This window comes from Oncorhynchus tshawytscha, linkage group LG16 (genome assembly GCF_018296145.1).
Source record: "Oncorhynchus tshawytscha isolate Ot180627B linkage group LG16, Otsh_v2.0, whole genome shotgun sequence".
In the NCBI taxonomy this organism is placed as follows: Eukaryota; Metazoa; Chordata; class Actinopteri; order Salmoniformes; family Salmonidae; genus Oncorhynchus; species Oncorhynchus tshawytscha.
In genome coordinates, this window is record NC_056444.1 from 85,702,000 (window position 1) to 85,729,670 (window position 27,671).

Sequence of the window (27,671 nt, forward strand, 5' to 3'; positions counted from 1 at the left end):
GGATAATTCCATACAGATCAGAGTGTTGGTCTGGGATAATTCCATACAGGTCAGAGTGTTGGTCTGGGATAATTCCATACAGGTCAGAGTGTTGGACTGGGATAATTCCATTCCATACAGAACAGAGTGTTGGACTGGGATAATTCCATACAGAACAGAGTGTTGGACTGGGATAATTCCATACAGAACAGAGTGTTGGACTGGGATAATTCCATTCCATACAGAACAGAGTGTTGGTCTGGGATAATTCCATACAGAACAGAGTGTTGGACTGGGATAATTCCATACAGAACAGAGTGTTGGACTGGGATAATTCCATTCCATACAGAACAGAGTGTTGGACTGGGATAATTCCATACAGAACAGAGTGTTGGACTGGGATAATTCCATACAGAACAGAGTGTTGGACTGGGATAATTCCATACAGGTCAGAGTGTTGGACTGGGATAATTCCATTCCATACAGAACAGAGTGTTGGACTGGGATAATTCCATACAGAACAGAGTGTTGGACTGGGATAATTCCATACAGAACAGAGTGTTGGACTGGGATAATTCCATTCCATACAGAACAGAGTGTTGGTCTGGGATAATTCCATACAGAACAGAGTGTTGGACTGGGATAATTCCATACAGAACAGAGTGTTGGACTGGGATAATTCCATTCCATACAGAACAGAGTGTTGGACTGGGATAATTCCATACAGGTCAGAGTGTTGGTCTGGGATAATTCCATTCAGGTCAGGGTGTTGGTCTGGGATAATTCCATTCCATACAGAACAGAGTGTTGGTCTGGGATAATTCCATTCCATACAGGTCAGGGTGTTGGTCTGGGATAATTCCATTCCATACAGGTCAGGGTGTTGGTCTGGGATAATTCCATTCCATACAGAACAGAGTGTTGGTCTGGGATAATTCCATTCCATACAGGTCAGAGTGTTGGTCTGGGATAATTCCATACAGATCAGAGTGTTGGTCTGGGATAATTCCATACAGGTCAGAGTGTTGGTCTGGGATAATTCCATTCCATACAGAACAGAGTGTTGGTCTGGGATAATTCCATTCCATACAGAACAGAGTGTTGGTCTGGGATAATTCCATTCCATTCAGGTCAGGGTGTTGGTCTGGGATAATTCCATTCCATTCAGGTCAGGGTGTTGGTCTGGGATAATTCCATACAGAACAGAGTGTTGGTCTGGGATAATTCCATTCCATACGGAACAGAGTGTTGGTCTGGGATAATTCCATACAGGTCAGAGTGTTGGTCTGGGATAATTCCATTCAGGTCAGAGTGTTGGTCTGGGATAATTCCATACAGGTCAGTGTGTTGGTCTGGGATAATTCCATTCAGGTCAGAGTGTTGGTCTGGGATAATTCCATTCAGGTCAGAGTGTTGGTCTGGGATAATTCCATACAGGTCAGGGTGTTGGTCTGGGATAATTCCATACAGGTCAGGGTGTTGGTCTGGGATAATTCCATACAGGTCAGAGTGTTGGTCTGGGATAATTCCATACAGGTCAGGGTGTTGGCCTGGGATAATTCCATTCCATACAGGTCAGGGTGTTGGTCTGGGATAATTCCATTCCATACAGGTCAGGGTGTTGGTCTGGGATAATTCCATTCCATACAGAACAGAGTGTTGGTCTGGGATAATTCCATTCCATACAGGTCAGAGTGTTGGTCTGGGATAATTCCATACAGATCAGAGTGTTGGTCTGGGATAATTCCATACAGATCAGGGTGTTGGTCTGGGATAATTCCATACAGATCAGAGTGTTGGTCTGGGATAATTCCATACAGATCAGGTGTTGGTCTGGGATAATTCCATACAGATCAGAGTGTTGGTCTGGGATAATTCCATACAGATCAGGGTGTTGGTCTGGGATAATTCCATACAGATCAGAGTGTTGGTCTGGGATAATTCCATACAGATCAGAGTGTTGGTCTGGGATAATTCCATACAGATCAGAGTGTTGGTCTGGGATAATTCCATACAGATCAGAGTGTTGGTCTGGGATAATTCCATACAGATCAGAGTGTTGGTCTGGGATAATTCCATACAGATCAGGGTGTTGGTCTGGGATAATTCCATACAGATCAGAGTGTTGGTCTGGGATAATTCCATACAGATCAGGGTGTTGGTCTGGGATAATTCCATACAGATCAGAGTGTTGGTCTGGGATAATTCCATACAGATCAGAGTGTTGGTCTGGGATAATTCCATACAGATCAGAGTGTTGGTCTGGGATAATTCCATACAGGTCAGGGTGTTGGTCTGGGATAATTCCATACAGGTCAGAGTGTTGGTCTGGGATAATTCCATACAGATCAGAGTGTTGGTCTGGGATAATTCCATACAGGTCAGAGTGTTGGTCTGGGATAATTCCATACAGAACAGAGTGTTGGTCTGGGATAATTCCATTCCATTCAGGTCAGGGTGTTGGTCTGGGATAATTCCATTCCATACGGGTCAGAGTGTTGGTCTGGGATAATTCCATACAGGTCAGAGTGTTGGTCTGGGATAATTCCATACAGGTCAGGGTGTTGGTCTGGGATAATTCCATACAGGTCAGAGTGTTGGTCTTGGATAATTCCATACAGATCAGAGTGTTGGTCTTGGATAATTCCATACAGATCAGAGTGTTGGTCTTGGATAATTCCATACAGATCAGAGTGTTGGTCTGGGATAATTCCATACAGATCAGAGTGTTGGTCTGGGATAATTCCATACAGGTCAGAGTGTTGGTCTGGGATAATTCCATACAGGTCAGAGTGTTGGTCTGGGATAATTCCATACAGATCAGAGTGTTGGTCTGGGATAATTCCATACAGATCAGAGTGTTGGACTGGGATAATTCCATACAGGTCAGAGTGTTGGTCTGGGATAATTCCATTCAGGTCAGAGTGTTGGTCTGGGATAATTCCATACAGGTCAGAGTGTTGGTCTTGGATAATTCCATACAGGTCAGAGTGTTGGTCTGGGATAATTCCATTCAGGTCAGAGTGTTGGTCTGGGATAATTCCATTCAGGTCAGAGTGTTGGTCTGGGATAATTCCATACAGGTCAGAGTGTTGGTCTGGGATAATTCCATTCAGGTCAGAGTGTTGGTCTGGGATAATTCCATTCAGGTCAGAGTGTTGGTCTGGGATAATTCCATTCAGGTCAGAGTGTTGGTCTGGGATAATTCCATTCAGGTCAGAGTGTTGGTCTGGGATAATTCCATTCAGGTCAGAGTGTTGGTCTGGGATAATTCCATTCAGGTCAGAGTGTTGGTCTGGGATAATTCCATTCAGGTCAGAGTGTTGGTCTGGGATAATTCCATACAGGTCAGAGTGTTGGTCTGGGATAATTCCATTCAGGTCAGAGTGTTGGTTTGGGATAATTCCATTCAGGTCAGAGTGTTGGTCTGGGATAATTCCATTCAGGTCAGAGTGTTGGTCTGGGATAATTCCATTCAGGTCAGAGTGTTGGTCTGGGATAATTCCATACAGGTCAGAGTGTTGGTCTGGGATAATTCCATACAGGTCAGAGTGTTGGTCTGGGATAATTCCATACAGGTCAGAGTGTTGGTCTGGGATAATTCCATACAGGTCAGAGTGTTGGTCTGGGATAATTCCATACAGGTCAGAGTGTTGGTCTGGGATAATTCCATACAGGTCAGAGTGTTGGTCTGGGATAATTCCATACAGGTCAGAGTGTTGGTCTGGGATAATTCCATACAGGTCAGAGTGTTGGTCTGGGATAATTCCATACAGGTCAGAGTGTTGGTCTGGGATAATTCCATACAGGTCAGAGTGTTGGTCTGGGATAATTCCATACAGGTCAGAGTGTTGGTCTGGGATAATTCCATACAGGTCAGAGTGTTGGTCTGGGATAATTCCATACAGGTCAGAGTGTTGGTCTGGGATAATTCCATACAGGTCAGAGTGTTGGTCTGGGATAATTCCATACAGGTCAGAGTGTTGGTCTGGGATAATTCCATACAGGTCAGAGTGTTGGTCTGGGATAATTCCATACAGGTCAGAGTGTTGGTCTGGGATAATTCCATACAGGTCAGAGTGTTGGTCTGGGATAATTCCATACAGGTCAGAGTGTTGGTCTGGGATAATTCCATACAGGTCAGAGTGTTGGTCTGGGATAATTCCATACAGGTCAGAGTGTTGGTCTGGGATAATTCCATACAGGTCAGAGTGTTGGTCTGGGATAATTCCATACAGGTCAGAGTGTTGGTCTGGGATAATTCCATACAGGTCAGAGTGTTGGTCTGGGATAATTCCATACAGGTCAGAGTGTTGGTCTGGGATTGGTCTGGGATAATTCCATACAGGTCAGAGTGTTGGTCTGGGATAATTCCATACAGGTCAGAGTGTTGGTCTGGGATAATTCCATACAGGTCAGAGTGTTGGTCTGGGATAATTCCATACAGGTCAGAGTGTTGGTCTGGGATAATTCCATACAGGTCAGAGTGTTGGTCTGGGATAATTCCATACAGGTCAGAGTGTTGGTCTGGGATAATTCCATACAGGTCAGAGTGTTGGTCTGGGATAATTCCATACAGGTCAGAGTGTTGGTCTGGGATAATTCCATACAGGTCAGAGTGTTGGTCTGGGATAATTCCATACAGGTCAGAGTGTTGGTCTGGGATATTCCATACAGGTACAGGTCAGAGTGTTGGTCTGGGATAATTCCATACAGGTCAGAGTGTTGGTCTGGGATAATTCCATACAGGTCAGAGTGTTGGTCTGGGATAATTCCATACAGGTCAGAGTGTTGGTCTGGGATAATTCCATACAGGTCAGAGTGTTGGTCTGGGATAATTCCATACAGGTCAGAGTGTTGGTCTGGGATAAGTGTTGGTCCATTCCATACAGGTCAGAGTGTTGGTCTGGGATAATTCCATACAGGTCAGAGTGTTGGTCTGGGATAATTCCATACACAGGTCAGAGTGTTGGTCTGGGATAATTCCATACAGGTCAGAGTGTTGGTCTGGGATAATTCCATACAGGTCAGAGTGTTGGTCTGGGATAATTCCATACAGGTCAGAGTGTTGGTCTGGGATAATTCCATACAGGTCAGAGTGTTGGTCTGGGATAATTCCATACAGGTCAGAGTGTTGGTCTGGGATAATTCCATACAGGTCAGAGTGTTGGTCTGGGATAATTCCATACAGGTCAGAGTGTTGGTCTGGGATAATTCCATACAGGTCAGAGTGTTGGTCTGGGATAATTCCATACAGGTCAGAGTGTTGGTCTGGGATAATTCCATGGTCTGGGATAATTCCATACAGGTCAGAGTGTTGGTCTGGGATAATTCCATACAGGTCAGAGTGTTGGTCTGGGATAATTCCATACAGGTCAGAGTGTTGGTCTGGGATAATTCCATACAGGTCAGAGTGTTGGTCTGGGATAATTCCATACAGGTCAGAGTGTTGGTCTGGGATAATTCCATACAGGTCAGAGTGTTGGTCTGGGATAATTCCATACAGGTCAGAGTGTTGGTCTGGGATAATTCCATACAGGTCAGAGTGTTGGTCTGGGATAATTCCATACAGGTCAGAGTGTTGGTCTGGGATAATTCCATTCAGGTCAGAGTGTTGGTCTGGGATAATTCCATACAGGTCAGAGTGTTGGTCTGGGATAATTCCATTCAGGTCAGAGTGTTGGTCTGGGATAATTCCATTCAGGTCAGAGTGTTGGTCTGGGATAATTCCATTCAGGTCAGAGTGTTGGTCTGGGATAATTCCATACAGGTCAGAGTGTTGGTCTGGGATAATTCCATACAGGTCAGAGTGTTGGTCTGGGATAATTCCATACAGGTCAGAGTGTTGGTCTGGGATAATTCCATACAGGTCAGAGTGTTGGTCTGGGATAATTCCATACAGGTCAGAGTGTTGGTCTGGGATAATTCCATACAGGTCAGAGTGTTGGTCTGGGATAATTCCATACAGGTCAGAGTGTTGGTCTGGGATAATTCCATACAGGTCAGAGTGTTGGTCTGGGATAATTCCATACAGGTCAGAGTGTTGGTCTGGGATAATTCCATACAGGTCAGAGTGTTGGTCTGGGATAATTCCATACAGGTCAGAGTGTTGGTCTGGGATAATTCCATCAGAGGTCTGGGAGAGTGTTGGTCTGGTCTGGGATAATTCCATACAGGTCAGAGTGTTGGTCTGGGATAATTCCATACAGGTCAGAGTGTTGGTCTGGGATAATTCCATACAGGTCAGAGTGTTGGTCTGGGATAATTCCATACAGGTCAGAGTGTTGGTCTGGGATAATTCCATTCAGGTCAGAGTGTTGGTCTGGGATAATTCCATTCAGGTCAGAGTGTTGGTCTGGGATAAGGTCAGAGTGTTGGTCTGGGATAATTCCATACAGGTCAGAGTGTTGGTCTGGGATAATTCCATAAATAAATACATTCGTGTCAGAACAGGGAGTTGGTGTCAGAGCAGGGAGTTGGTGTCAGATCAGGGAGTTGGTGTCAGTGGGAGTCAGGGTGTTGGTGTCAGTGCAAGGAGTTGGTGTCAGTGCAAGGAGTTGGTGTCAGTGCAGGAAGTTGGTTTCAGTGCAGGAAGTTGTTGTCAGTGCAGGGAGTTGGTGTCCGAACAGGGAGTTGGTGTCAGTATAGGGAGTTGGTGTCAGTGAAAGTCAGGGTGTTGGTGTCAGTACAAGGAGTTGGTGTCACTACCTCTCCATTAAAATTCCACTACCTCTCCACTACCTCTCAACTACCTCTCCACTACCACTCCTCTACCTCTCCACTACTCCACTACCACTCCACTACCACTCCACTACCTCTCCACTACCTCTCCACTACCACTCCACTACCTCTCCACTACCACTCCACTACCACTCCACTACCTCTCCACTACCACTCCACTAACTCTCCACTACCACTCCACTACCTCTCCACTACCACTCCACTACCTCTCCACTACCTCTCCACTACCTCCCACTACCTATACTATACATATACTGACTATAGCTGTGTCCTCTGTCTCCCAGGCCCTGTCCTACATAACCCTTCATATACTGACAATAGCTGTGTCCTCTGTCTCTCAGGCCCTGTCCTACATAACCCTTCATATACTGACTATAGCTGTGTCCTCTGTCTCTCAGGCCCTGTCCTACATAACCCTTCATATACTGACTATAGCTGTGTCCTCTGTCTCTCAGGCCCTGCCTTACGTAGCCCTTCTCATCGCCATGATCTTCTTCATCTATGCGGTCATCGGCATGCAGGTGGGTGTTGTGTGTCTGTTTTTTACCAATTGAGGATGTGCCTTCTTGCTAGAGTCCATCTCCATCTTGATATCTCTCAATATCTCAATATCTCTCTCTCTCTCTCTCTCTCTCTCTCTCTCTCTCTCTCTCTCTCTCTCTCTCTCTCTCTGTCTCCCTCTCTCTCTCTCTGTCTCCATCTCTCTCTCTCCATATATATCCATCTCTCTCTGTCTCCATCTCTCTCTCTCTCTCTCTCTATCTCCATCTCTCTCTCTCTCTCTCTCTCTCTCTCTCTCCCTCTCTCTCTCTCTCTCTCTCTCTCTCTCTCTGTCTCTCTGTCTCCCTCTCTCCTCTCTGTCTCCATCTCTTCTCTCCATATATATCCATCTCTTTCTCCATCTCTCTCTCTCTCTCTCTCTATCATCCATCTCTCTCTCTCTCTCTCTCTCTCTCTCTCTCTCTCTCTCTCTCTCTGTCTCTCTCTCTCTCTCTCTCCCTCTATCTCTCTCACTGTCTCTGTCTCTGTCTCTCTCTCTCTATCTCTCTCTCTCTCTATCTCCATCTCTCTCTCTCTCTCTCTCTCTCTCTCGCTCTGTCTCCATCTCTCTCTCTCTCTCTCTCTCCAGACATTTGGGAAGATCCATCAGGACTACACTCAGATCAACAGGAACACAATTTTCAGACGTTTCCTCAGGCTGTACTGGCTCTATTCTCAGGTGAGACGTTTCCTCAGGCTGAACTGACTCTATTCAGGTGAGACGTCTTCCTCAGGCTGAACTGTCTCTATTCAGGTGAACCGTTTCCTCAGGCTGAACTGACTCTATTCAGGTGAACCTCTTCCTCAGGCTGAACTGACTCTATTCAGGTGAACCTCTTCTCTCAGACATTTGGGAAGATAGCCATTCAGGACTGAACCAGATCGGGCTGAACAGGAACAACAATTTTCAGGTGAACCGTTTCCTCAGGCTGAACTGGCTCTATTCAGGTGAACCGTTTCCTCAGGCTGAACTGACTCTATTCAGGTGAACGTTTCCTCAGGCTGAACTGACTCTATTCAGGTGAACCGTTTCCTCAGGCTGAACTGACTCTATTCAGGTGAACCGTTTCCTCAGGCTGAACTGACTCTATTCAGGTGAACCGTTTCCTCTGGCTGAACTGACTCTATTCAGGTGAACCGTTTCCTCAGGCTGAACTGACTCTATTCAGGTGAACCGTTTCCTCAGGCTGAACTGACTCTATTCAGGTGAACCGTTTCCTCAGGCTGAACTGACTCTATTCAGGTGAACCGTTTCCTCGGGCTGAACTGACTCTATTCAGGTGAACCGTTTCCTCAGGCTGAACTGACTCTATTCAGGTGAACCGTTTCCTCAGGCTGAACTGACTCTATTCAGGTGAACCGTTTCCTCGGGCTGAACTGACTCTATTCAGGTGAACCGTTTCCTCGGGCTGAACTGACTCTATTCAGGTGAACCGTTTCCTCGGGCTGAACTGACTCTATTCAGGTGAACCGTTTCCTCGGGCTGAACTGACTCTATTCAGCAGGACTGCTGCTTTTCTGCTAGTCCATTGATTGATCCACCTCACTGATTGATTGGCCAGAGGTTCAATTCTCCATGATGTTCCTGGTATAAACATGACTTCTGGTCAAGACCGAGGCAAAGAGAAGCCCTCGACAATATCCCTGATATACTCCTTACCGGTTCAATGTTTCATTGGTCAGGGGTTTTAAAGTCTCTCCTCGGGGACCCCCAGTCGTTCCGTCTTGTTGACCTATTTCCAAAGCTAGCACATCTGATTCAACTGGTCAACTAATCATCAAGCCCTTGACCATTTGAATCAGATGAGCTACTTTAAAGGTACAACAACATTGTCAAATGTCATGTGGGTCCCAGAGGAGAGGTTTGAAAACCACTGGCCTAGGTCATGCCCTGTTGTAGCTAACATCTGTCTCTCTGTCTCTCTGTTTCTCTGTCTCCCTGTCTCCCTGTCTCTCTGTCTCCCTGTCTCCCTGTCCCTCTCTGTCTCCCTGTCCCTCTGTCTCTCTGTCTCCCTGTCCCTCTGTCTCTCTGTCTCCCTGTCCCTCTGTCTCTCTGTCTCCCTGTCCCTCTGTCTCCCTGTCCCTCTGTCTCCCTGTCTCCGTTTCCCTGTCTCTCTGTCTCTGTCCAGGTGTGCTACAGGGGAGGCGTGGCAGGAGATCATGCTAGCCAGTCTGCCAGGTAAGTACTGTCTGTCTGTCTGTCTGTCTGTCTGTCTGTCTGTCTGCCTGTCTGCCTGTCTGCCTGACTCTCTCTCTTTCTCTGTCTACCAGGTAAACGGTGTGACCCAGAGTCAGACTACCTGCCTGGCGAAGAGTTCACCTGTGGAAGCAACTTCGCTATAGTCTACTTCATCAGCTTCTTCATGCTGTGTGCTTTCCTGGTGAGGGGAGGGAGGGGGAGGGAGGGGAGGGAGGGGGAGCAGGGAGTAGGGGGAGGAGAGGGGAGGGGAGGGAGGGGGAGCAGGGAGTAGGGGGAGGAGAGGGGGTGGGGGGGAGGGCGGAGCAGGGAGTAGTGGGAGGGTAGGGGGTGGGAGGAGAGGGGAGGGGAGGGAGGGCGGAGCAGGGAGTAGTGGGAGGGTAGGGGGGCAGGGGAGTGGGGGGAGGGGAGGGAGGGCGGAGCAGGGAGTAGTGGGAGGAGAGGGGGTGGGAGGGGAGGGGAGGGCGGAGCAGGGAGTAGTGGGAGGGTAGGGGGTGGGAGGAGAGGGAGGGGGAGCAGGGAGTAGTGGGAGGGTAGGGGGTGGGAGGAGAGGGAGGGGGAGCAGGGAGTAGTGGGAGGAGAGGGGGTGGGAGGGGAGGGGAGGGAGGGCGGAGCAGGGAGTAGTGGGAGGAGAGGGGGTGGGAGGGGGAGGGAGGGGAGGGCGGAGCAGGGAGTAGTGGGAGGAGAGGGGGTGGGAGGGGAGGGGAGGGGAGGGAGGGCGGAGCAGGGAGAAGTGGGAGGAGAGGGGTGTGGGAGGGGAGGGGAGGGAGGGCAGAGCAGAGATTAGTGGGAGGAGAGGGGGTGGGAGGAGAGGGGGTGGGAGGGGAGGGAGGGCGGAGCAGGGAGTAGTGGGAGGAGAGGGGGGTGGGAGGAGAGGGAGGGGGGAGCAGGGAGTAGTGGGAGGGTATGGGGGGGTGGGAGGAGAGGGAGGGGGAGCAGGGAGTAGTGGGAGGAGAGGGGGTGGGAGGAGAGGGAGGGGGAGCAGGGAGTAGTGGGAGGAGAGGGGGTGGGAGGAGAGTGAGGGGGAGCAGGGAGAAGTGGGAGGAGAGGGGTTGGGAGGGGAGGGGAGGGAGGGCGGAGCAGAGATTAGTGGGAGGAGAGGGGGTGGGAGGAGAGGGAGGGGGAGCAGGGAGTAGTGGGAGGAGAGGGGGTGGGAGGGGAGGGGAGGGCGGAGCAGGGAGTAGTGGGAGGGTAGGGGGTGGGAGGAGAGGGAGGGGGAGCAGGGAGTAGTGGGAGGAGAGGGGGTGGGAGGAGAGGGAGGGGGAGCAGGGAGTAGTGGGAGGAGAGGGGGTGGGAGGGGAGGGGAGGGCGGAGCAGGGAGTAGTGGGAGGAGAGGGGGTGGGAGGAGAGGGAGGGGGAGCAGGGAGTAGTGGGAGGGTAGGGGGTGGGAGGAGAGGGAGGGGGAGCAGGGAGTAGTGGGAGGAGAGGGGGTGGGAGGAGAGGGAGGGGGAGCAGGGAGTAGTGGGAGGAGAGGGACAATGAGGATTGGAGGCTTTTTCATGCCTTTGTGCTATCCTGGTGAAAGGGGAGGAACAGTCCTGAAAATAAGGAATATAACATCAAAGTCGTACATTCTTCACCCGTTGTAGTGAACTACTGCCACCAACACTTCACTCTATAGCGCTTTCTTTAAAGGCTGCTTCCTAAGACCGTGGTTCTCAACTGGTTTTGCCTCGGGACCCAAATTGAACCAGGTTGCCTAAGTCGCGACTCAGTATTCACATTGCGGAAAATAATCGCCAAAATCCAATCTGGAAAACTATTTTGAATGCTATGTTACTGGTCAAATATATGGCAAGAGAACAACATTCCCACCTATTTCATTGTCAGTAATAGCATTTTGCCCATATTCTTGATGAAGGATGTTAATGAACTCACCTGGTTTGAGACACTAAATCAACCAACATAGCGCTGCTACTAGAATGTTAATGAACTCACCTGGTTTGAGACACTAAATCAACCAACATAGCGCTGCTACTAGAATGTTAATGAACTCACCTGGTTTGAGACACTAAATCAACCAACATAGCGCTGCTACTAGAATGTTAATGAACTCACCTGGTTTGAGACACTAAATCAACCAACATAGCGCTGCTACTAGAATGTTAATGAACTCACCTGGTTTGAGACACTAAATCAACCAACATAGCGCTGCTTCTAGAATGTTAATGAACTCACCTGGTTTGAGACACTAAATCAACCAACATAGCGCTGCTACTAGAATGTTAATGAACTCACCTGGTTTGAGACACTAAATCAACCAACATAGCGCTGCTTCTAGAATGTTAATGAACTCACCTGGTATGAGACACTAAATCAACCAACATAGCGCTGCTACTAGAATGTTAATGAACTCACCTGGTTTGAGACACTAAATCAACCAACATAGCGCTGCTTCTAGAATGTTAATGAACTCACCTGGTTTGAGACACTAAATCAACCAACATAGCGCTGCTACTAGAATGTTAATGAACTCACCTGGTTTGAGACACTAAATCAACCAACATAGCGCTGCTACTAGAATGTTAATGAACTCACCTGGTTTGAGACACTAAATCAACCAACATAGCGCTGTTACTAGAATGTTAATGAACTCACCTGGTTTGAGACACTAAATCAACCACACAGTACATGGAAAATACTGTGATTGAAGAAAACTTTTCAGAGATTAAATTATATTTTTAAAAATTCAAGTTATTATAATTTCTATACACTTTCTACCTGGTCTAAGTCCAGACTGGAGTATTTTTAATAATATATATTATAGTTATTACTATTATATACTCAGACACCAATTCAATACTTCCCACAACCCACCAGCTGAGAATCCTGAGGGACTTTACGTTCTGTATCATTTTGGGGAAGTACATTTTTATTTTATTAGACAAGTCAGTTAAGAACATTTCTTACAATTCTTATTTTCAATGACAGCCTAGGAACAGTGGGTTAACTGGCCTAGGAACAGTGGGTTATACTGGCCTAGGAACAGTGGGTTAACTGGCCTAGGAACAGTGGGTTAACTGGTCTAGGAACAGTGGGTTAACTGCCTTGTTCAGTGGCAGAATGACAGATTTTTACCTTGTCAGCTCAGGGGATTAGATCTTGCAACCTTTTGGTTACTAGTCCAACGCTCTAACCACTAGGCTACCTGTCGCCCCTACACTCTAACCACTAGGCTACCTGCCGCCTCTACACTCTAACCACTAGGCTACCTGCCTCTAACCACTAGGCTACCTGCCTCTAACCACTAGGCTACCTGCCTCTAACCACTAGGTTACCTGCCGCCCCTACACTCTAACCACTAGGCTACCTGCCACCTCTACACTCTAACCACTAGGCTACCTGCCGCCTCTACACTCTAACCACTACGCTACCCTGCCGCCTCTACACTCTAACCACTAGGCTACCCTGCCACCCCTACACTCTAACCACTAGGCTACCTGCCGCCTCTACACTCTAACCACTAGGCTACCTGCCGCCTCTACACTCTAACCACTAGGCTACCTGCCACCTCTACACTCTAACCACTAGGCTACCTGCTGCCTCTACACTCTAACCACTAGGCTACCTGCCACCTCTACACTCTAACCACTAGGCTACCTGCTGCCTCTACACTCTAACCACTAGGCTACCTGGCGCCTCTACACTCTAACCACTAGGCTACCTGCCGCCCTACACTCTAACCACTAGGCTACCTGCTGCCTCTACACTCTAACCACTAGGCTACCTGCCTCCTCTACACTCTAACCACTAGGCTACCTGCCTCCTCTACACTCTAACCACTAGGCTACCTGCTGCCCTACACTCTAACCACTAGGCTACCTGCTGCCTCTACACTCTAACCACTAGGCTACCTGCCTCCTCTACACTCTAACCACTAGGCTACCTGCCGCCTCTACACTCTAACCACTAGTCTACCTGCCTCCTCTACACTCTAACCACTAGGCTACCTGCTGCCCTACACTCTAACCACTAGGCTACCTGCTGCCTCTACACTCTAACCACTAGGCTACCTGCTGCCCTACACTCTAACCACTAGGCTACCTGCCGCCTCTACACTCTAACCACTAGGCTACCTGCCTCCTCTACACTCTAACCACTAGGCTACCTGCTGCCTCTACACTCTAACCACTAGGCTACCTGCCTCCTCTACACTCTAACCACTAGGCTACCTGCCTCCTCTACACTCTAACCACTAGGCTACCTGCCTCCTCTACACTCTAACCACTAGGCTACCTGCCGCCTCTACACTCTAACCACTAGGCTACCTGCTGCCTCTACACTCTAACCACTAGGCTACCTGCTGCCCTACACTCTAACCACTAGGCTACCTGCTGCCTCTACACTCTAACCACTAGGCTACCTGCCTCCTCTACACTCTAACCACTAGGCTACCTGCTGCCTCTACACTCTAACCACTAGGTTAGCCTGCCTCCTCTACACTCTAACCACTAGGTTAGCCTGCCTCCTCTACACTCTAACCACTAGGCTACCCTTCCTCCTCTACACTCTAACCACTAGGTTAGCCTGCCTCCTCTACACTCTAACCACTAGGTTAGCCTGCCTCCTCTACACTCTAACCACTAGGCTACCTGCCGCCTCTACACTCTAACCACTAGGCTACCTACCACCCCTACACTCTAACCACTAGGCTACCTACCTCCTCTACACTCTAACCACTAGGCTACCTGCCGCCCTACACTCTAACCACTAGGTTAGCCTGCCTCCTCTACAATCTAACCACTAGGCTACCTGCCTCCCCTACACTCTAACCACTAGGCTACCTGCCTCCTCTACACTCTAACCACTAGGCTACCTGCCGCCCTACACTCTAACCACTAGGTTAGCCTGCCTCCTCTACACTCTAACCACTAGGCTACCTGCCTCCTCTACACTCTAACCACTAGGTTAGCCTGCCTCCTCTACACTCTAACCACTAGTCTACCCTGCCTCCTCTACACTCTAACCACTAGGTTAGCCTACCTCCTCTACACTCTAACCACTAGGTTAGCCTGCCTCCTCTACACTCTAACCACTAGGCTACCCTTTCTCCTCTACACTCTAACCACTAGGTTAGCCTGCCTCCTCTACACTCTAACCACTAGGTTAGCCTGCCTCCTCTACACTCTAACCACTAGGCTACCTGCCGCCTCTACACTCTAACCACTAGGTTAGCCTGCCTCCTCTACACTCTAACCACTAGGTTAGCCTGCCTCCTCTACACTCTAACCACTAGGTTAGCCTGCCTCCTCTACACTCTAACCACTAGGTTAGCCTGCCTCCTCTACACTCTAACCACTAGGTTAGCCTGCCTCCTCTACACTCTAACCACTAGGCTACCTGCCTCCTCTACACTCTAACCACTAGGCTACCTGCCACCTCTACACTCTAACCACTAGGCTACCTGCCTCCTCTACACTCTAACCACTAGGCTACCTGCCTCCTCTACACTCTAACCACTAGGCTACCTGCCTCCTCTACACTCTAACCACTAGGCTACCTGCCTCCTCTACACTCTAACCACTAGGCTACCTGCCTCCTCTACACTCTAACCACTAGGCTACCTGCCTCCTCTACACTCTAACCACTAGGCTACCTGCCTCCTCTACACTCTAACCACTAGGCTACCCTGCCGCCCCACTTTGCTTGTATTTCTGCTTATTTGTCACATTGTAAGAGGAAATCTCTCTCTCTTTCTTTCTGTATTAGATTATCAACCTGTTTGTTGCTGTCATCATGGACAACTTTGACTATCTAACCCGTGATTGGTCCATTCTGGGGCCTCATCACCTGGATGAGTTCAAGAGGATCTGGTCGGAGTACGACCCTGAGGCCAAGTGAGGCTACTTTCATCTTTATCTCTCTCTCTCTCTCTCACACTCTGTCTCTCTCTCACTCACACTCTCTTTCAATTCAATTCAATTCAATTCAAGGGCTTTATTGGCATGGGAAACATGTGTTAACATTGCCAAAGCAAGTGAGGTAGACAACATACAAAGTGAATATATAAAGTGAAAAACAACAAAAATTAACAGTAAACATTACACATACAGAAGTTTCAAAACAATAAAGACATTACAAATGTCATATTATATATATATACAGTGTTTTAGCAATGTACAAATGGTTAAAGGACACAAGATAAAATAAATAAGCATAAATATGGGTTGTTTTTACAATGGTGTTTGTTCTTCACTGGTTGCCCTTTTCTCGTGGCAACAGGTCACAAATCTTGCTGCTGTGATGGCACACTGTGGAATTTCACCCAATAGATATGGGAGTTTTTCAAAATTGGATTTGTTTTCGAATTCTTTGTGGATCTGTGTAATCTGAGGGAAATATGTCTCTCTAATATGGTCATACATTGGGCAGGAGGTTAGGAAGTGCAGCTCAGTTTCCACCTCATTTTGTGGGCAGTGAGCACATAGCCTGTCTTCTCTTGAGAGCCATGTCTGCCTACGGCGGCCTTTCTCAATAGCAAGGCTATGCTCACTGAGTCTGTACATAGTCAAAACTTTCCTTAATTTTGGGTCAGTCACAGTGGTCAGGTATTCTGCCGCTGTGTACTCTCTGTGTAGGGCCAAATAGCATTCTAGTTTGCTCTGTTTTTTTGTTAATTCTTTCCGATGTGTCAAGTAATTATCTTTTTGTTTTCTCATGATTTGGTTGGGTCTAATTGTGCTGCTGTCCTGGGGCTCTGTAGGGTGTGTTTGTGAACAGACCCCCAGGACCAGCTTGCTTAGGGGACTCTTCTCCAGGTTCATCTCTCTGTAGGTGATGGCTTTGTTATGGATGGTTTGTGAATCGCTTCCTTTTAGGTGGTTGTAGAATTTAACGGCTCTTTTCTGGATTTTGATAATTAGTGGGTATCGGCCTAATTCTGCTCTGCATGCATTATTTGGTGTTCTACGTTGTACACAGAGGATATTTTTGCAGAATTCTGCGTGCAGAGTCTCAATTTGGTGTTTGTCCCATTTTGTGAATTCTTGGTTGGTGAGCGGACCCCAGACCTCACAACCATAAAGGGCAATGGGCTCTATGACTGATTCAAGTATTTTTAGCCAAATCCTAATTGGTATGTTGAAATTTATGTTTCTTTTGATGGCATAGAATGCCCTTCTTGCCTTGTCTCTCAGATCGTTCACAGCTTTGTGGAAGTTACCTGTGGCGCTGATGTTTAGGCCAAGGTATGTATAGTTTTTTGTGTGCTCTAGGGCAACAGTGTCTAGATGGAATTTGTATTTGTGGTCCTGGTGACTGGACCTTTTTTGGAACACCATTATTTTGGTCTTACTGAGGTTTACTGTCAGGGCCCAGGTCTGACAGAATCTGTGCATAAGATCTAGGTGCTGCTGTAGGCCCTCCTTGGTTGGTGACAGAAGCACCAGATCATCAGCAAACAGCAGACATTTGACTTCGGATTCTAGTAGGGTGAGGCCGGGTGCTGCAGACTTTTCTAGTGCCCGCGCCAATTCGTTGATATATAAGTTGAAGAGGGTGGGGCTTAAGCTGTATCCCTGTCTAACCCCACGACCCTGTGTGAAGAAATGTGTGTGTTTTTTGCCAATTTTAACCGCACACTTGTTGTTTGTGTACATGGATTTTATAATGTCGTATGTTTTACCCCCAACACCACTTTCCATCAGTTTGTATAGCAGACCCTCATGCCAGATTGAGTCGAAGGCTTTTTTGAAATCAACAAAGCATGAGAAGACTTTGCCTTTGTTTTGGTTTGTTTGGTTGACAATTAGGGTGTGCAGGGTGAATACATGGTCTGTTGTACGGGAATTTCGTAAAAAGCCAATTTGACATTTGCTCAGTACATTGTTTTCATTGAGGAAATGTACGAGTCTGCTGTTAATAATAATGCAGAGGATTTTCCCAAGGTTACTGTTGACACATATTCCACGGTAGTTATTGGGGTCAAATTTGTCTCCACTTTTGTGGATTGGGGTGATCAGTCCTTGGTTCCAAATATTGGGGAAGATGCCAGAGCTAAGTATGATGTTAAAGAGTTTTAGTATAGCCAATTGGAATTTGTTGTCTGTATATTTGATCATTTCATTGAGGATACCATCAACACCACAGGCCTTTTTGGGTTGGAGGGTTTTTATTTTGTCCTGTAACTCATTCAATGTAATTGGAGAATCCAGTGGGTTCTGGTAGTCTTTAATAGTTGATTCTAAGATCTGTATTTGATCATGTATATGTTTTTGCTCTTTATTCTTTGTTATAGAGCCAAAAAGATTGGAGAAGTGGTTTACCCATACATCTCCATTTTGGATAGATAATTCTTCGTGTTGTTGTTTGTTTAGTGTTTTCCAATTTTCCCAGAAGTGGTTAGAGTCTATGGATTCTTCAATTACATTGAGCTGATTTCTGACATGCTGTTCCTTCTTTTTCCGTAGTGTATTTCTGTATTGTTTTCGTGATTCACCTTAGTGAAGGCGTAGACTCAGGTTTTCCGGGTCTCTATGTTTTTGGTTAGACAGGTTTCTCAATTTCTTTCTTAGATTTTTGCATTCTTCATCAAACCATTTGTAATTATTGTTAATTTTCTTCGGTTTTCTATTTGAGATTTTTAGATTTGATAGGGAAGCTGAGAGGTCAAATATACTGTTAAGATTTTCTACTGCCAAGTTTACACCTTCACTATTACAGTGGAAAGTTTTACCCAGGAAATTGTCTAAAAGGGATTGAATTTGTTGTTGCCTAATTGTTTTTTGGTAGGTTTCCAAACTGCATTCCTTCCATCTATAGCATTTCTTAATGTTACTCAGTTCCTTTGGCTTTGATGCCTCATGATTGAGTATTGCTCTGTTTAAGTAGACTGTGATTTTGCTGTGGTCTGATAGGGGTGTCAGTGGGCTGACTGTGAACGCTCTGAGAGACTCTGGGTTGAGGTCAGTGATAAAGTAGTCTACAGTACTACTGCCAAGAGATGAGCTATAGGTGTACCTACCATAGGAGTCCCCTCGAAGCCTACCATTGACTATGTACATACCCAGCGTGCGACAGAGCTGCAGGAGTTGTGACCCGTTTTTGTTGGTTATGTTGTCATAGTTGTGCCTAGGGGGGCATATGTGGGAGGGAATGCTGTCACCTCCAGGCAGGTGTTTGTCCCCCTGTGTGCTGAGGGTGTCAGGTTCTTGTCCGGTTCTGGCATCTTTCTCTCTCTCTCTCACACTCTCTGTCTCTCTCTCTCTCTCTCACTCTCACTCTCTTTGTCACATTATTTGAAGTCATATGTACAGATGACTTTAATAATCCACTGTTGTTCCTCAGGGCTGGTATTAACATTTTAGTAGGATCCCCTCAATAGGGGACCTTCAATATTTGTTTTATTCAATGTCATCTAAAATGAGAACGGTAGCCGCTGTCCATGAATACAGGGTGTGGGCGGCAGGTAGCCTAGCAGTTCAACTCCTTATGTGATGTGATGTAGAAACGTCAGTCTGTAAAGATGTAGAAACGTCAGAGTCTATAAAGATGTAGAAACGTCACAGTCTATAAAGATGTAGAAACGTCAGTCTATAAAGATGTAGAAACGTCAGTCTGTAAAGATGTAGAAACGTCAGTCTATAAAGATGTAGAAACGTCAGTCTATAAAGATGTAGAAACGTCAGAGTCTATAAAGATGTAGAAACGTCAGTCTATAAAGATGGAGAAACGTCAGTCTATAAAGATGGAGAAACGTCAGTCTATAAAGATGGAGAAACGTCACAGTCTATATAAAGATGGAGAAACGTCAGTCTGTAAAGATGTATAAACGTCAGTCTATAAAGATGGAGAAATGTCAGTCTGTAAAGATGTATAAACGTCAGTCTATAAAGATGGAGAAATATCAGTCTGTAAAGATGTATAAACGTCAGTCTATAAAGATGGAGAAACATCAGTCTATAAAGATGTAGAAACATCAGTCTATAAAGATGTAGAAACATCAGTCTATAAAGATGGAGAAACATCAGTCTATAAAGATGTAGAAACATCAGTCTATAAAGATGGAGAAACATCAGTCTATAAAGATGTATAAACGTCACAGTGTGCATAAAGATTCTGTTTGTTCCTCAGGGGTCGTATTAAACATCTAGATGTCGTAGCTCTGTTGCGAAGGATCCAGCCTCCTCTGGGCTTCGGAAAGCTCTGTCCTCACCGCGTGGCGTGCAAGGTAGGTAGGCACTGACACGTGCTACGTTGCATGAGACCTGAAGACTTGTGTTAGCTCCCTGGGCTAACGCCTAGGCTTCAGCTCAACGGGCTAACACAGCCGCTCACAAATAGATGGATCCTCTCATGTCAGTGATTTCTCTGGTGAATACAAAGTAGTAACATATTGTAGAGTGTTCGGAGGGGTAGCCCCTACCACGACTCGGGTCCAGTGACTGTCAAGCCAACACCTGAACCATTACACCAAGAGGTCCGAACCCTCTTGGTGTGGTTAACTTTGTGTTGGGTTAAGGTCGCTGCATGTACCCCTTGTCCTACAGGAGAGTGTGGCTTTCTCACAGTCCCACAGGTGTACAGGTCCTTCCAATGGACTCACCAGGCGCCATCCCATGACATCCCATCTCTTTTCTTCCACAGCGTCTGGTGGCCATGAACATGCCTCTAAACAGCGACGGAACTGTAACCTTCAACGCCACTCTGTTCGCCCTGGTCAGAACTGCCCTGAAGATCAAAACGGAGGGTCTGCACACACACACACATACACATACACACACAGAGACACAAACACAGACACACAGACACAGACACACACACACACACACACACAGACACAGACACACAGACACACAGACACACAGACACACACACACACACACACACAGACAAAGACACACACACACACACAGACATAGACACAGACACACACACAGACACACACACACACACATTGTATCAGTGTTAGTAGTATTGTGGTGTCTGTGCTATGCATCGATGACATATTTCACGTTTTTTTAACATACCAAATAAAGATGTGGATCGTTCTTTCAGTCAGTCAAACAATTCAATTCAATCGGTCAATGAATTGTTCAACCAATGAATGAACTGGTTTCTTATTTCCCCAGGTAACCCGGACCAGGAGAACGAGGAGTTGAGGACCATAATAAAGAAGATCTGGAAAAGGATGAAGCCCAAGGTTCTGGACGAGGTCATCCCCCCACACGAGGGTGAGATGGGGGGCCAAGCACGCTCAAATGGCACCCTACTCCCTTCATAGTAGTGCACTACCTTTTGGCCAGAGCCTAGTGCATTTACATGGAGTGTATACAGCCGGCAGATTTAAAATAACCCTAGCATTAACCCTATTCCTAACCCCAACCCCAACCCCTACCCTAACCTAATCCCAACCCATCATTCTTTTTTGGATCAGCCGGTCAAATATCCACTACCTAGATAATAGGGAACAAGCCTAGTGCACTACCTAGGGAATAGTGTGCCATTTTGGATGTGGACGGGGTTATTGTACCCCACCCCAGATGACCACTTGTTCAGGATCACAACAGAGTGGTTCAACGGTGGTTTGTTTCAGTCTTTTAGTTGTTGATTGAACTCTTATTAAATTCTGTGTATCACTCAGGGTTCATATGTGCATCATTTAGTTTGACCGGTACAATGGGATCAATGGAATAGTGCCAACCTCTTCCAACCTCTGCCAACATCTGCCAACTTCTTCTGCCAACCTCTGCCAACCTCTGCCAACTTCTGCCAACCTCTGCCAACTTCTGCCAACCTCTTCCAACCTCTTCCAACCTCTGCCAACCTCTGCCAACTTCTGCCAACCTCTTCCAACCTCTGCCAACCTCTTCCAACCTCTGCCAACCTCTGCCAACCTTTCATTTAGTTTGACCGGTACAATGGGATCAATGGAATAATGCCAACCTCTGCCAACCTCTTCCAACCTCTGCCAACCTCTTCCAACCTCTGCCAACCTCTGCCAACCTCTTCCAACCTCTGCCAACCTCTGCCAACCTTTCATTTAGTTTGACCGGTACAATGGGATCAATGGAATAGTGCCAACCTCTGCCAACCTCTTCCAACCTCTGCCAACCTCTGCCAACCTCTTCCAACCTCTGCCAACCTCTTCCAACCTTTCATTTAGTTTGACCGGTACAATTGGATCAATGGAATAATGCCAACCTCTGCCAACCTCTGCCAACCTCTGCCAACCTCTGCCAACCTCTGCCAACCTCTTCCAACCTTTCATTTAGTTTGACCGGTACAATTGGATCAATGGAATAATGCCAACCTCTGCCAACCTCTGCCAACCTCTGCCAACCTCTGCCAACCTCTTCCAACCTTTCATTTAGTTTGACCGGTACAATTGGATCAATGGAATAATGCCAACCTCTGCCAACCTCTGCCAACCTCTGCCAACCTCTGCCAACCTTTCATTTAGTTTGACCGGTACAATGGGATCAATGGAATAATGCCAACCTCTGCCAACCTCTTTCCAACGGTACAATGGGATCAATGGAATAATGCCAACCTCTGCCAACCTCTTCCAACCTCTGCCAACCTCTGCCAACCTTTCATTTAGTTTGACCGGTACAATGGGATCAATGGAATAATGCCAACCTCTGCCAACCTCTTCCAACCTCTGCCAACCTCTGCCAACCTCTTCCAACATCTGCCAACCTTTCATTTAGTTTGACCTCTGCCAACCTCTGCCAACCTCTTCCAACCTTTCATTTAGTTTGGGATCAATGGGATGGAATAATGCCAACCTCTGCCAACCTCTTCCAACCTCTGCCAACCTCTGCCAACCTCTTCCAACCTCTGCCAACCTCTTCCAACCTCTTCCTACCTCTGCCAACCTCTTCCAACCTCTTCCAACCTCTGCCAACCTCTTCCAACCTCTGCCAACCTCTGCCAACCTCTGCCAACCTCTTCCAACCTCTTCCTGGAATCTTCCAAAGCTTCCTACCTCTTCCAACCTCTTCCTACCTCTTCCAATCTCTTCCAACCTCTTCCAACCTCTTCCAACCTCTTCCTACCTCTTCCTACCTCTTCCAACCTCTTCCTACCTCTTCCTACCTCTTCCTACCTCTTCCTACCCTGCACACCAGTCAAGCGATATCCGCCATTAGTGCATTGAATCAAATTGCGTTGAACCGTTTTTCAAATCAAATCAAATCACACCGAATCGTTTAAAACTAAAACGTATGGTTCCTGTATAGTATCAGAGCACATGTATCTATACTGAACAGAAATATAAATGCAACATTTTGCTGAGTTACAGTTTATATAAGAAAAATCTGTCAATTGAAATAAATTCATTAGGCCCTAATCTATGGATTTTAAATGACTGGGCAGGGGATCATCCACTGGGTAGCCAGGCTCAGCGAATCAAAATGAGGGTTTTTTTCCCCACAAAAGGAATTTATTACAGACAGAAATACTCTACGATCCCACAGGTGAAGAAGCAGGATGTGGAGGGTCCAGGCTGGGCGTGGTTACACATGGTCTGCAGTTGTGAGGCCGGATGGACATACTGCCAAATTCTCTAAAACGATGTTGGAGGCGGCTTATGGTAGATAAATGAACATTCAATTCCCTGGCAACAACTCTGTTGGACATTCCTGCAGTCAGCATGCCAATTGTACGCTCCCTCAAAACTTGAGAAATCTGTGGCATTGTGTGGTGTGACAAAACGGCACATTTGAGAGTGGCCTTTTATTGTCCCCGGCACAAGGTGCACCTGTGTAATGATCGCACTGTTTAATCAGCTTCTTGATATGCGAATATCAATATTGATATGAGAAATGCTCACCAACAGGGATGTAAACAAACGCATGTGCACAAAAATGAAGAGAAATAAGCTTTCATTTCAGCCCATAAAACATGGGACCAACAATTTACATGTTGCGTTTATATTTTTCTTCAGTATAAATCAAAAGTACCTCAAGTATTTAAATAGTACATACAGTATGTATATGCATCTTTCTCACAGTGTACATTCTCCATGGTTGGGGTCCATTCCATTTCAATTCAGTCAATTCTGGAAGTAAACACAGTGTGTGCTCTCTTCTCCTCTCTCTTCGGTCCTCTCTCTCTCGCTCTTCTGTCCTCTCTCTTTTTCTCTTCTCCTCGCTCTTCGGTCCTCTCTCTCTCTCGCTCTTCTGTCCTCTCTCTTTCTCTCTTCTCCTCTCTCTTCGGTCCTCTCTCTTCTCTTCGCTCTCCTTTTCTCCTCTCTCTCCTCCTCCTGTCCTCTCGACTCCCCTCCACAGAAGAGGATGTGACGGTTGGTAAGTTCTACGCGACCTTCCTGATTCAGGACTACTTCAGGAAGTTCAGGAAGAGAAAAGAGCAAGGAGATCTAGAAGAGGGCGACCCAAACAACACCTCTGCTGCTCTACAGGTTAGTATTCTTGTCGCAGCCAGAAAGGCTGCTGTACTCTGCACACCAATCTCTTGTTTCTGTAGTGTTGAGGCAGCTTCAAGGATGGAAATGAAGCTAGCACGCTAGATTGAGGCTACTACTGTTCAGACTGGGATAGTAGACAATGTGCCAAAGAAGCCCAGCAAGCCAGTGAAATGTTACTTTGGCACAGATTGTGGCAGTCTACTTGCCTGGCTGGCCAGTACCCCAAATCCTTAAATTCTGGGGCAGGACGCTAGTCTATATCTTGTTTCTGTAGTGAGACAGCTTGGTGTAGATTACACCCCCTAGACATGATACTAGTCTGTCTCCTGTTTCTGTAGTGAGACAGCTTGGTGTAGAGTACACCCCCTGGACAGGACACTAGTCTGTCTCCTGTTTCTGTAGTGAGACAGCTTGATGTACCAGGACACCCCCTGGACAGGATATTAGTCTGTCTCCTGTTTCTGTAGTGAGACAGCTTGATGTACCAGGACACCCCCTGGACAGGATACTAGTCTGTCTCCTGTTTCTGTAGTGAGACAGCTTGATGTAGAGTACACCCCCTAGACAGGATATTAGTCTGTCTCCTGTTTCTGTAGTGAGACAGCTTCATGTACCAGGACACTTGTCTGTCTCCTGTTTCTGTAGTGAGACAGCTTCATGTAGAGTACACCCCTAGACAGGACACTAGTCTGTCTCCTGTTTCTGTAGTTAGACAGCTTGATGTACCAGGACACCCCCTGGACAGGACACTAGTCTATCTCCTGTTTCTGTAGTGAGACAGCTTGATGTACCAGGACACCCCCTGGACAGGATATTAGTCTGTCTCCTGTTTCTGTAGTGAGACAGCTTGATGTAGAGTACACCCCCTGGACAGGACACTAGTCTGTCTCCTGTTTCTGTAGTGAGACAGCTTGATGTACCAGGACACCCCCTGGACAGGACACTAGTCTATCTCCTGTTTCTGTAGTGAGACAGCTTGATGTACCAGGACACCCCCTGGACAGGACACTAGTCTATCTCCTTTTTCTGTAGTGAGACAGCGTGATGTACCAGGACACCCCCTAGACAGGACACTAGTCTGTCTCCTGTTTCTGTAGTGAGACAGCTTCATGTACCAGGACACGTGTCTGTCTTCTGTTTCTGTAGTGAGACAGCTTGATGTAGAGTACACCCCTAGACAGGACACTAGTCTGTCTCCTGTTTCTGTAGTTAGACAGCTTGATGTAGAGTACACCCCCTGGACAGGACACTAGTCTATCTCCTGTTACTGTAGTTAGACAGCTTGATGTACCAGGACACCCCCTGGACAGGATACTAGTCTATCTCCTGTTACTGTAGTGAGACAGCTTGATGTAGAGTACACCCCCTGGACAGGACACTAGTCTATCTCCTGTTTCTGTAGTGAGACAGCTTGATGTAGAGTACACCCCCTAGACAGGACACTAGTCTGTCTCCTGTTTCTGTAGTGAGACAGTGTGATGTACCAGGACACTAGTCTGTCTCCTGTTTCTGTAGTGAGACAGCTTCATGTACCAGGACACTTGTCTGTCTCCTGTTTCTGTAGTGAGACAGCTTGATGTAGAGTACACCCCTAGACAGGACACTAGTCTGTCTCCTGTTTCTGTAGTTAGACAGCTTGATGTACCAGGACACCCCCTGGACAGGATACTAGTCTATCTCCTGTTACTGTAGTGAGACAGCTTGATGTAGAGTACACCCCCTGGACAGGACACTAGTCTATCTCCTGTTACTGTAGTGAGACAGCTTGATGTACCAGGACACCCCCTGGACAGGATACTAGTCTATCTCCTGTTTCTGTAGTGAGACAGCTTGATGTACCAGGACACTAGTCTGTCTCCTGTTTCTGTAGTGAGACAGCTTCATGTACCAGGACACCCCTTGTCTGTCTCCTGTTTCTGTAGTGAGACAGCTTGATGTAGAGTACACCCCCTGGACAGGACACTAGTCTGTCTCCTGTTTCTGTAGTGAGACAGCTTGATGTACCAGGACACCCCTGGACAGGACACTAGTCTGTCTCCTGTTTCTGTAGTGAGACAGCTTGGTGTAGAGTACACCCCTGGACAGGACACTAGTCTGTCTCCTGTTTCTGTAGTGAGACAGCTTGATATAGAGTACACCACCTGGACAGGATACTAGTCTGTCTCCTGTTTCTGTAGTGAGACAGCTTGATGTACCAGGACACTAGTCTGTCTCCTGTTTCTGTAGTGAGACAGCTTGATGTCCAGGACACCCCCTGGACAGGATACTAGTCTGTCTCCTGTTTCTGTAGTGAGACAGCTTGATGTCCAGGACACCCCCTGGACAGGACGCTAGTTTATCACAGGGCCACACCCCCAATCCAGCTCTTTAATGCTGAGTGCCAAGCAGCGAAGCATCGGGTTCCATTTTTAGTGTCTTTGGTATGACTCACCTGAGGATCGGTCGGTGCTGTATATCTGTGTTGCGCTGCATACTGTCTCCTCTGCATACTGTCTCTGCATACTGTCTCTGCATACTGTCTCCTCTGCATACTGTCTCTGCATACTGTCTCCTCTGCATACTGTCTCCTCTGCATGCTGTCTCCTCTGCTGCATACTGTCTCCTCTGCTGCATACTGTCTCCTCTGCTGCATACTGTCTCCTCTGCTGCATACTGCCTCCTCTGCATATACTGTCTCCTCTGCATATACTGTCTCCTCTTCATGCTGTCTCCTCTGCTGCATACTGTCTCCTCTGCTGCATACTGCCTCCTCTGCTGCATACCCTCTCCTCTGCTGCATACTGTCTCCTCTGCTGCATACTGCCTCCTCTGCTGCATACTGTCTCCTCTGCTGCATACTGCCTCCTCTGCTGCATACTGTCTCCTCTGCTGCATACTGCCTCCTCTGCTGCATACTGTCTCCTCTGCTGCATACTGTCTCCTCTGCTGCATACTGTCTCCTCTGCTGCATACTGCCTCCTCTGCTGCATATCTGTCTCCTCTGCTGCATACTGTCTCCTCTGCATACTGCCTCCTCTGCATACTGCCTCCTCTGCTGCATACTGTCTCCTCTGCATATACTGTCTCCTCTGCTGCATACTGCCTCCTCTGCTGCATACTGTCTCCTCTGCTGCATACTGTCTCCTCTGCTGCATACTGTCTACTCTGCATACTGTCTCCTCTGCTGCATACTGCCTCCTCTGCTGCATACTGTCTCCTCTGCTGCATACTGTCTCCTCTGCATACTGCCTCCTCTGCTGCATACTGCCTCCTCTGCTGCATACTGTCTCCTCTGCATACTGTCTACTCTGCTGCATACTGTCTCCTCTGCTGCATACTGTCTCCTCTGCTGCATACTGTCTCCTCTGCTGCATACTGCCTCCTCTGCTGCATACTGTCTCCTCTGCATACTGCCTCCTCTGCATACTGCTTCCTCTGCTGCATACTGTCTCCTCTGCATATACTGCCTCCTCTTCTGCATACTGCCTCCTCTGCTGCATACTGCCTCCTCTGCTGCATACTGCCTCCTCTGCTGCATACTGTCTCCTCTGCTGCATACTGTCTCCTCTGCTGCATACTGTCTCCTCTGCTGCATACTGTCTCCTCTGCTGCATACTGTCTCCTCTGCTGCATACTGCCTCCTCTGCTGCATACTGTCTCCTCTGCTGCATACTGCCTCCTACTGTCTCCTCTGCATACTGTCTCCTCTGCTGCATACTGTCTCCTCTGCTGCATACTGTCTCCTCTGCATACTGCCTCCTCTGCATACTGCCTCCTCTGCTGCATACTGTCTCCTCTGCATATACTGTCTCCTCTGCTGCATACTGCCTCCTCTGCTGCATACTGTCTCCTCTGCTGCATACTGTC

At 47.4% G+C, this 27,671-nt stretch overlaps 1 protein-coding gene across 1 annotated transcript in view; it reads left to right on the forward strand.

Moving 5' to 3' along the window:
• The window catches only part of LOC112237193 (voltage-dependent L-type calcium channel subunit alpha-1F-like), a 73,317-nt gene that overhangs the window by 30,729 nt on the left and 14,917 nt on the right, over positions 1 to 27,671 (forward strand). Inside the window, exons 7-16 of the mRNA XM_042299817.1 lie at positions 7,176 to 7,241; positions 7,850 to 7,907; positions 7,940 to 7,976; positions 9,390 to 9,439; positions 9,532 to 9,641; positions 15,167 to 15,294; positions 19,529 to 19,625; positions 20,042 to 20,144; positions 20,527 to 20,628; positions 23,689 to 23,819. Coding sequence (XP_042155751.1) covers positions 7,176 to 7,241; positions 7,850 to 7,907; positions 7,940 to 7,976; positions 9,390 to 9,439; positions 9,532 to 9,641; positions 15,167 to 15,294; positions 19,529 to 19,625; positions 20,042 to 20,144; positions 20,527 to 20,628; positions 23,689 to 23,819 — 882 coding nt within the window. The remainder of the gene's footprint in view (positions 1 to 7,175; positions 7,242 to 7,849; positions 7,908 to 7,939; positions 7,977 to 9,389; positions 9,440 to 9,531; positions 9,642 to 15,166; positions 15,295 to 19,528; positions 19,626 to 20,041; positions 20,145 to 20,526; positions 20,629 to 23,688; positions 23,820 to 27,671) is intronic.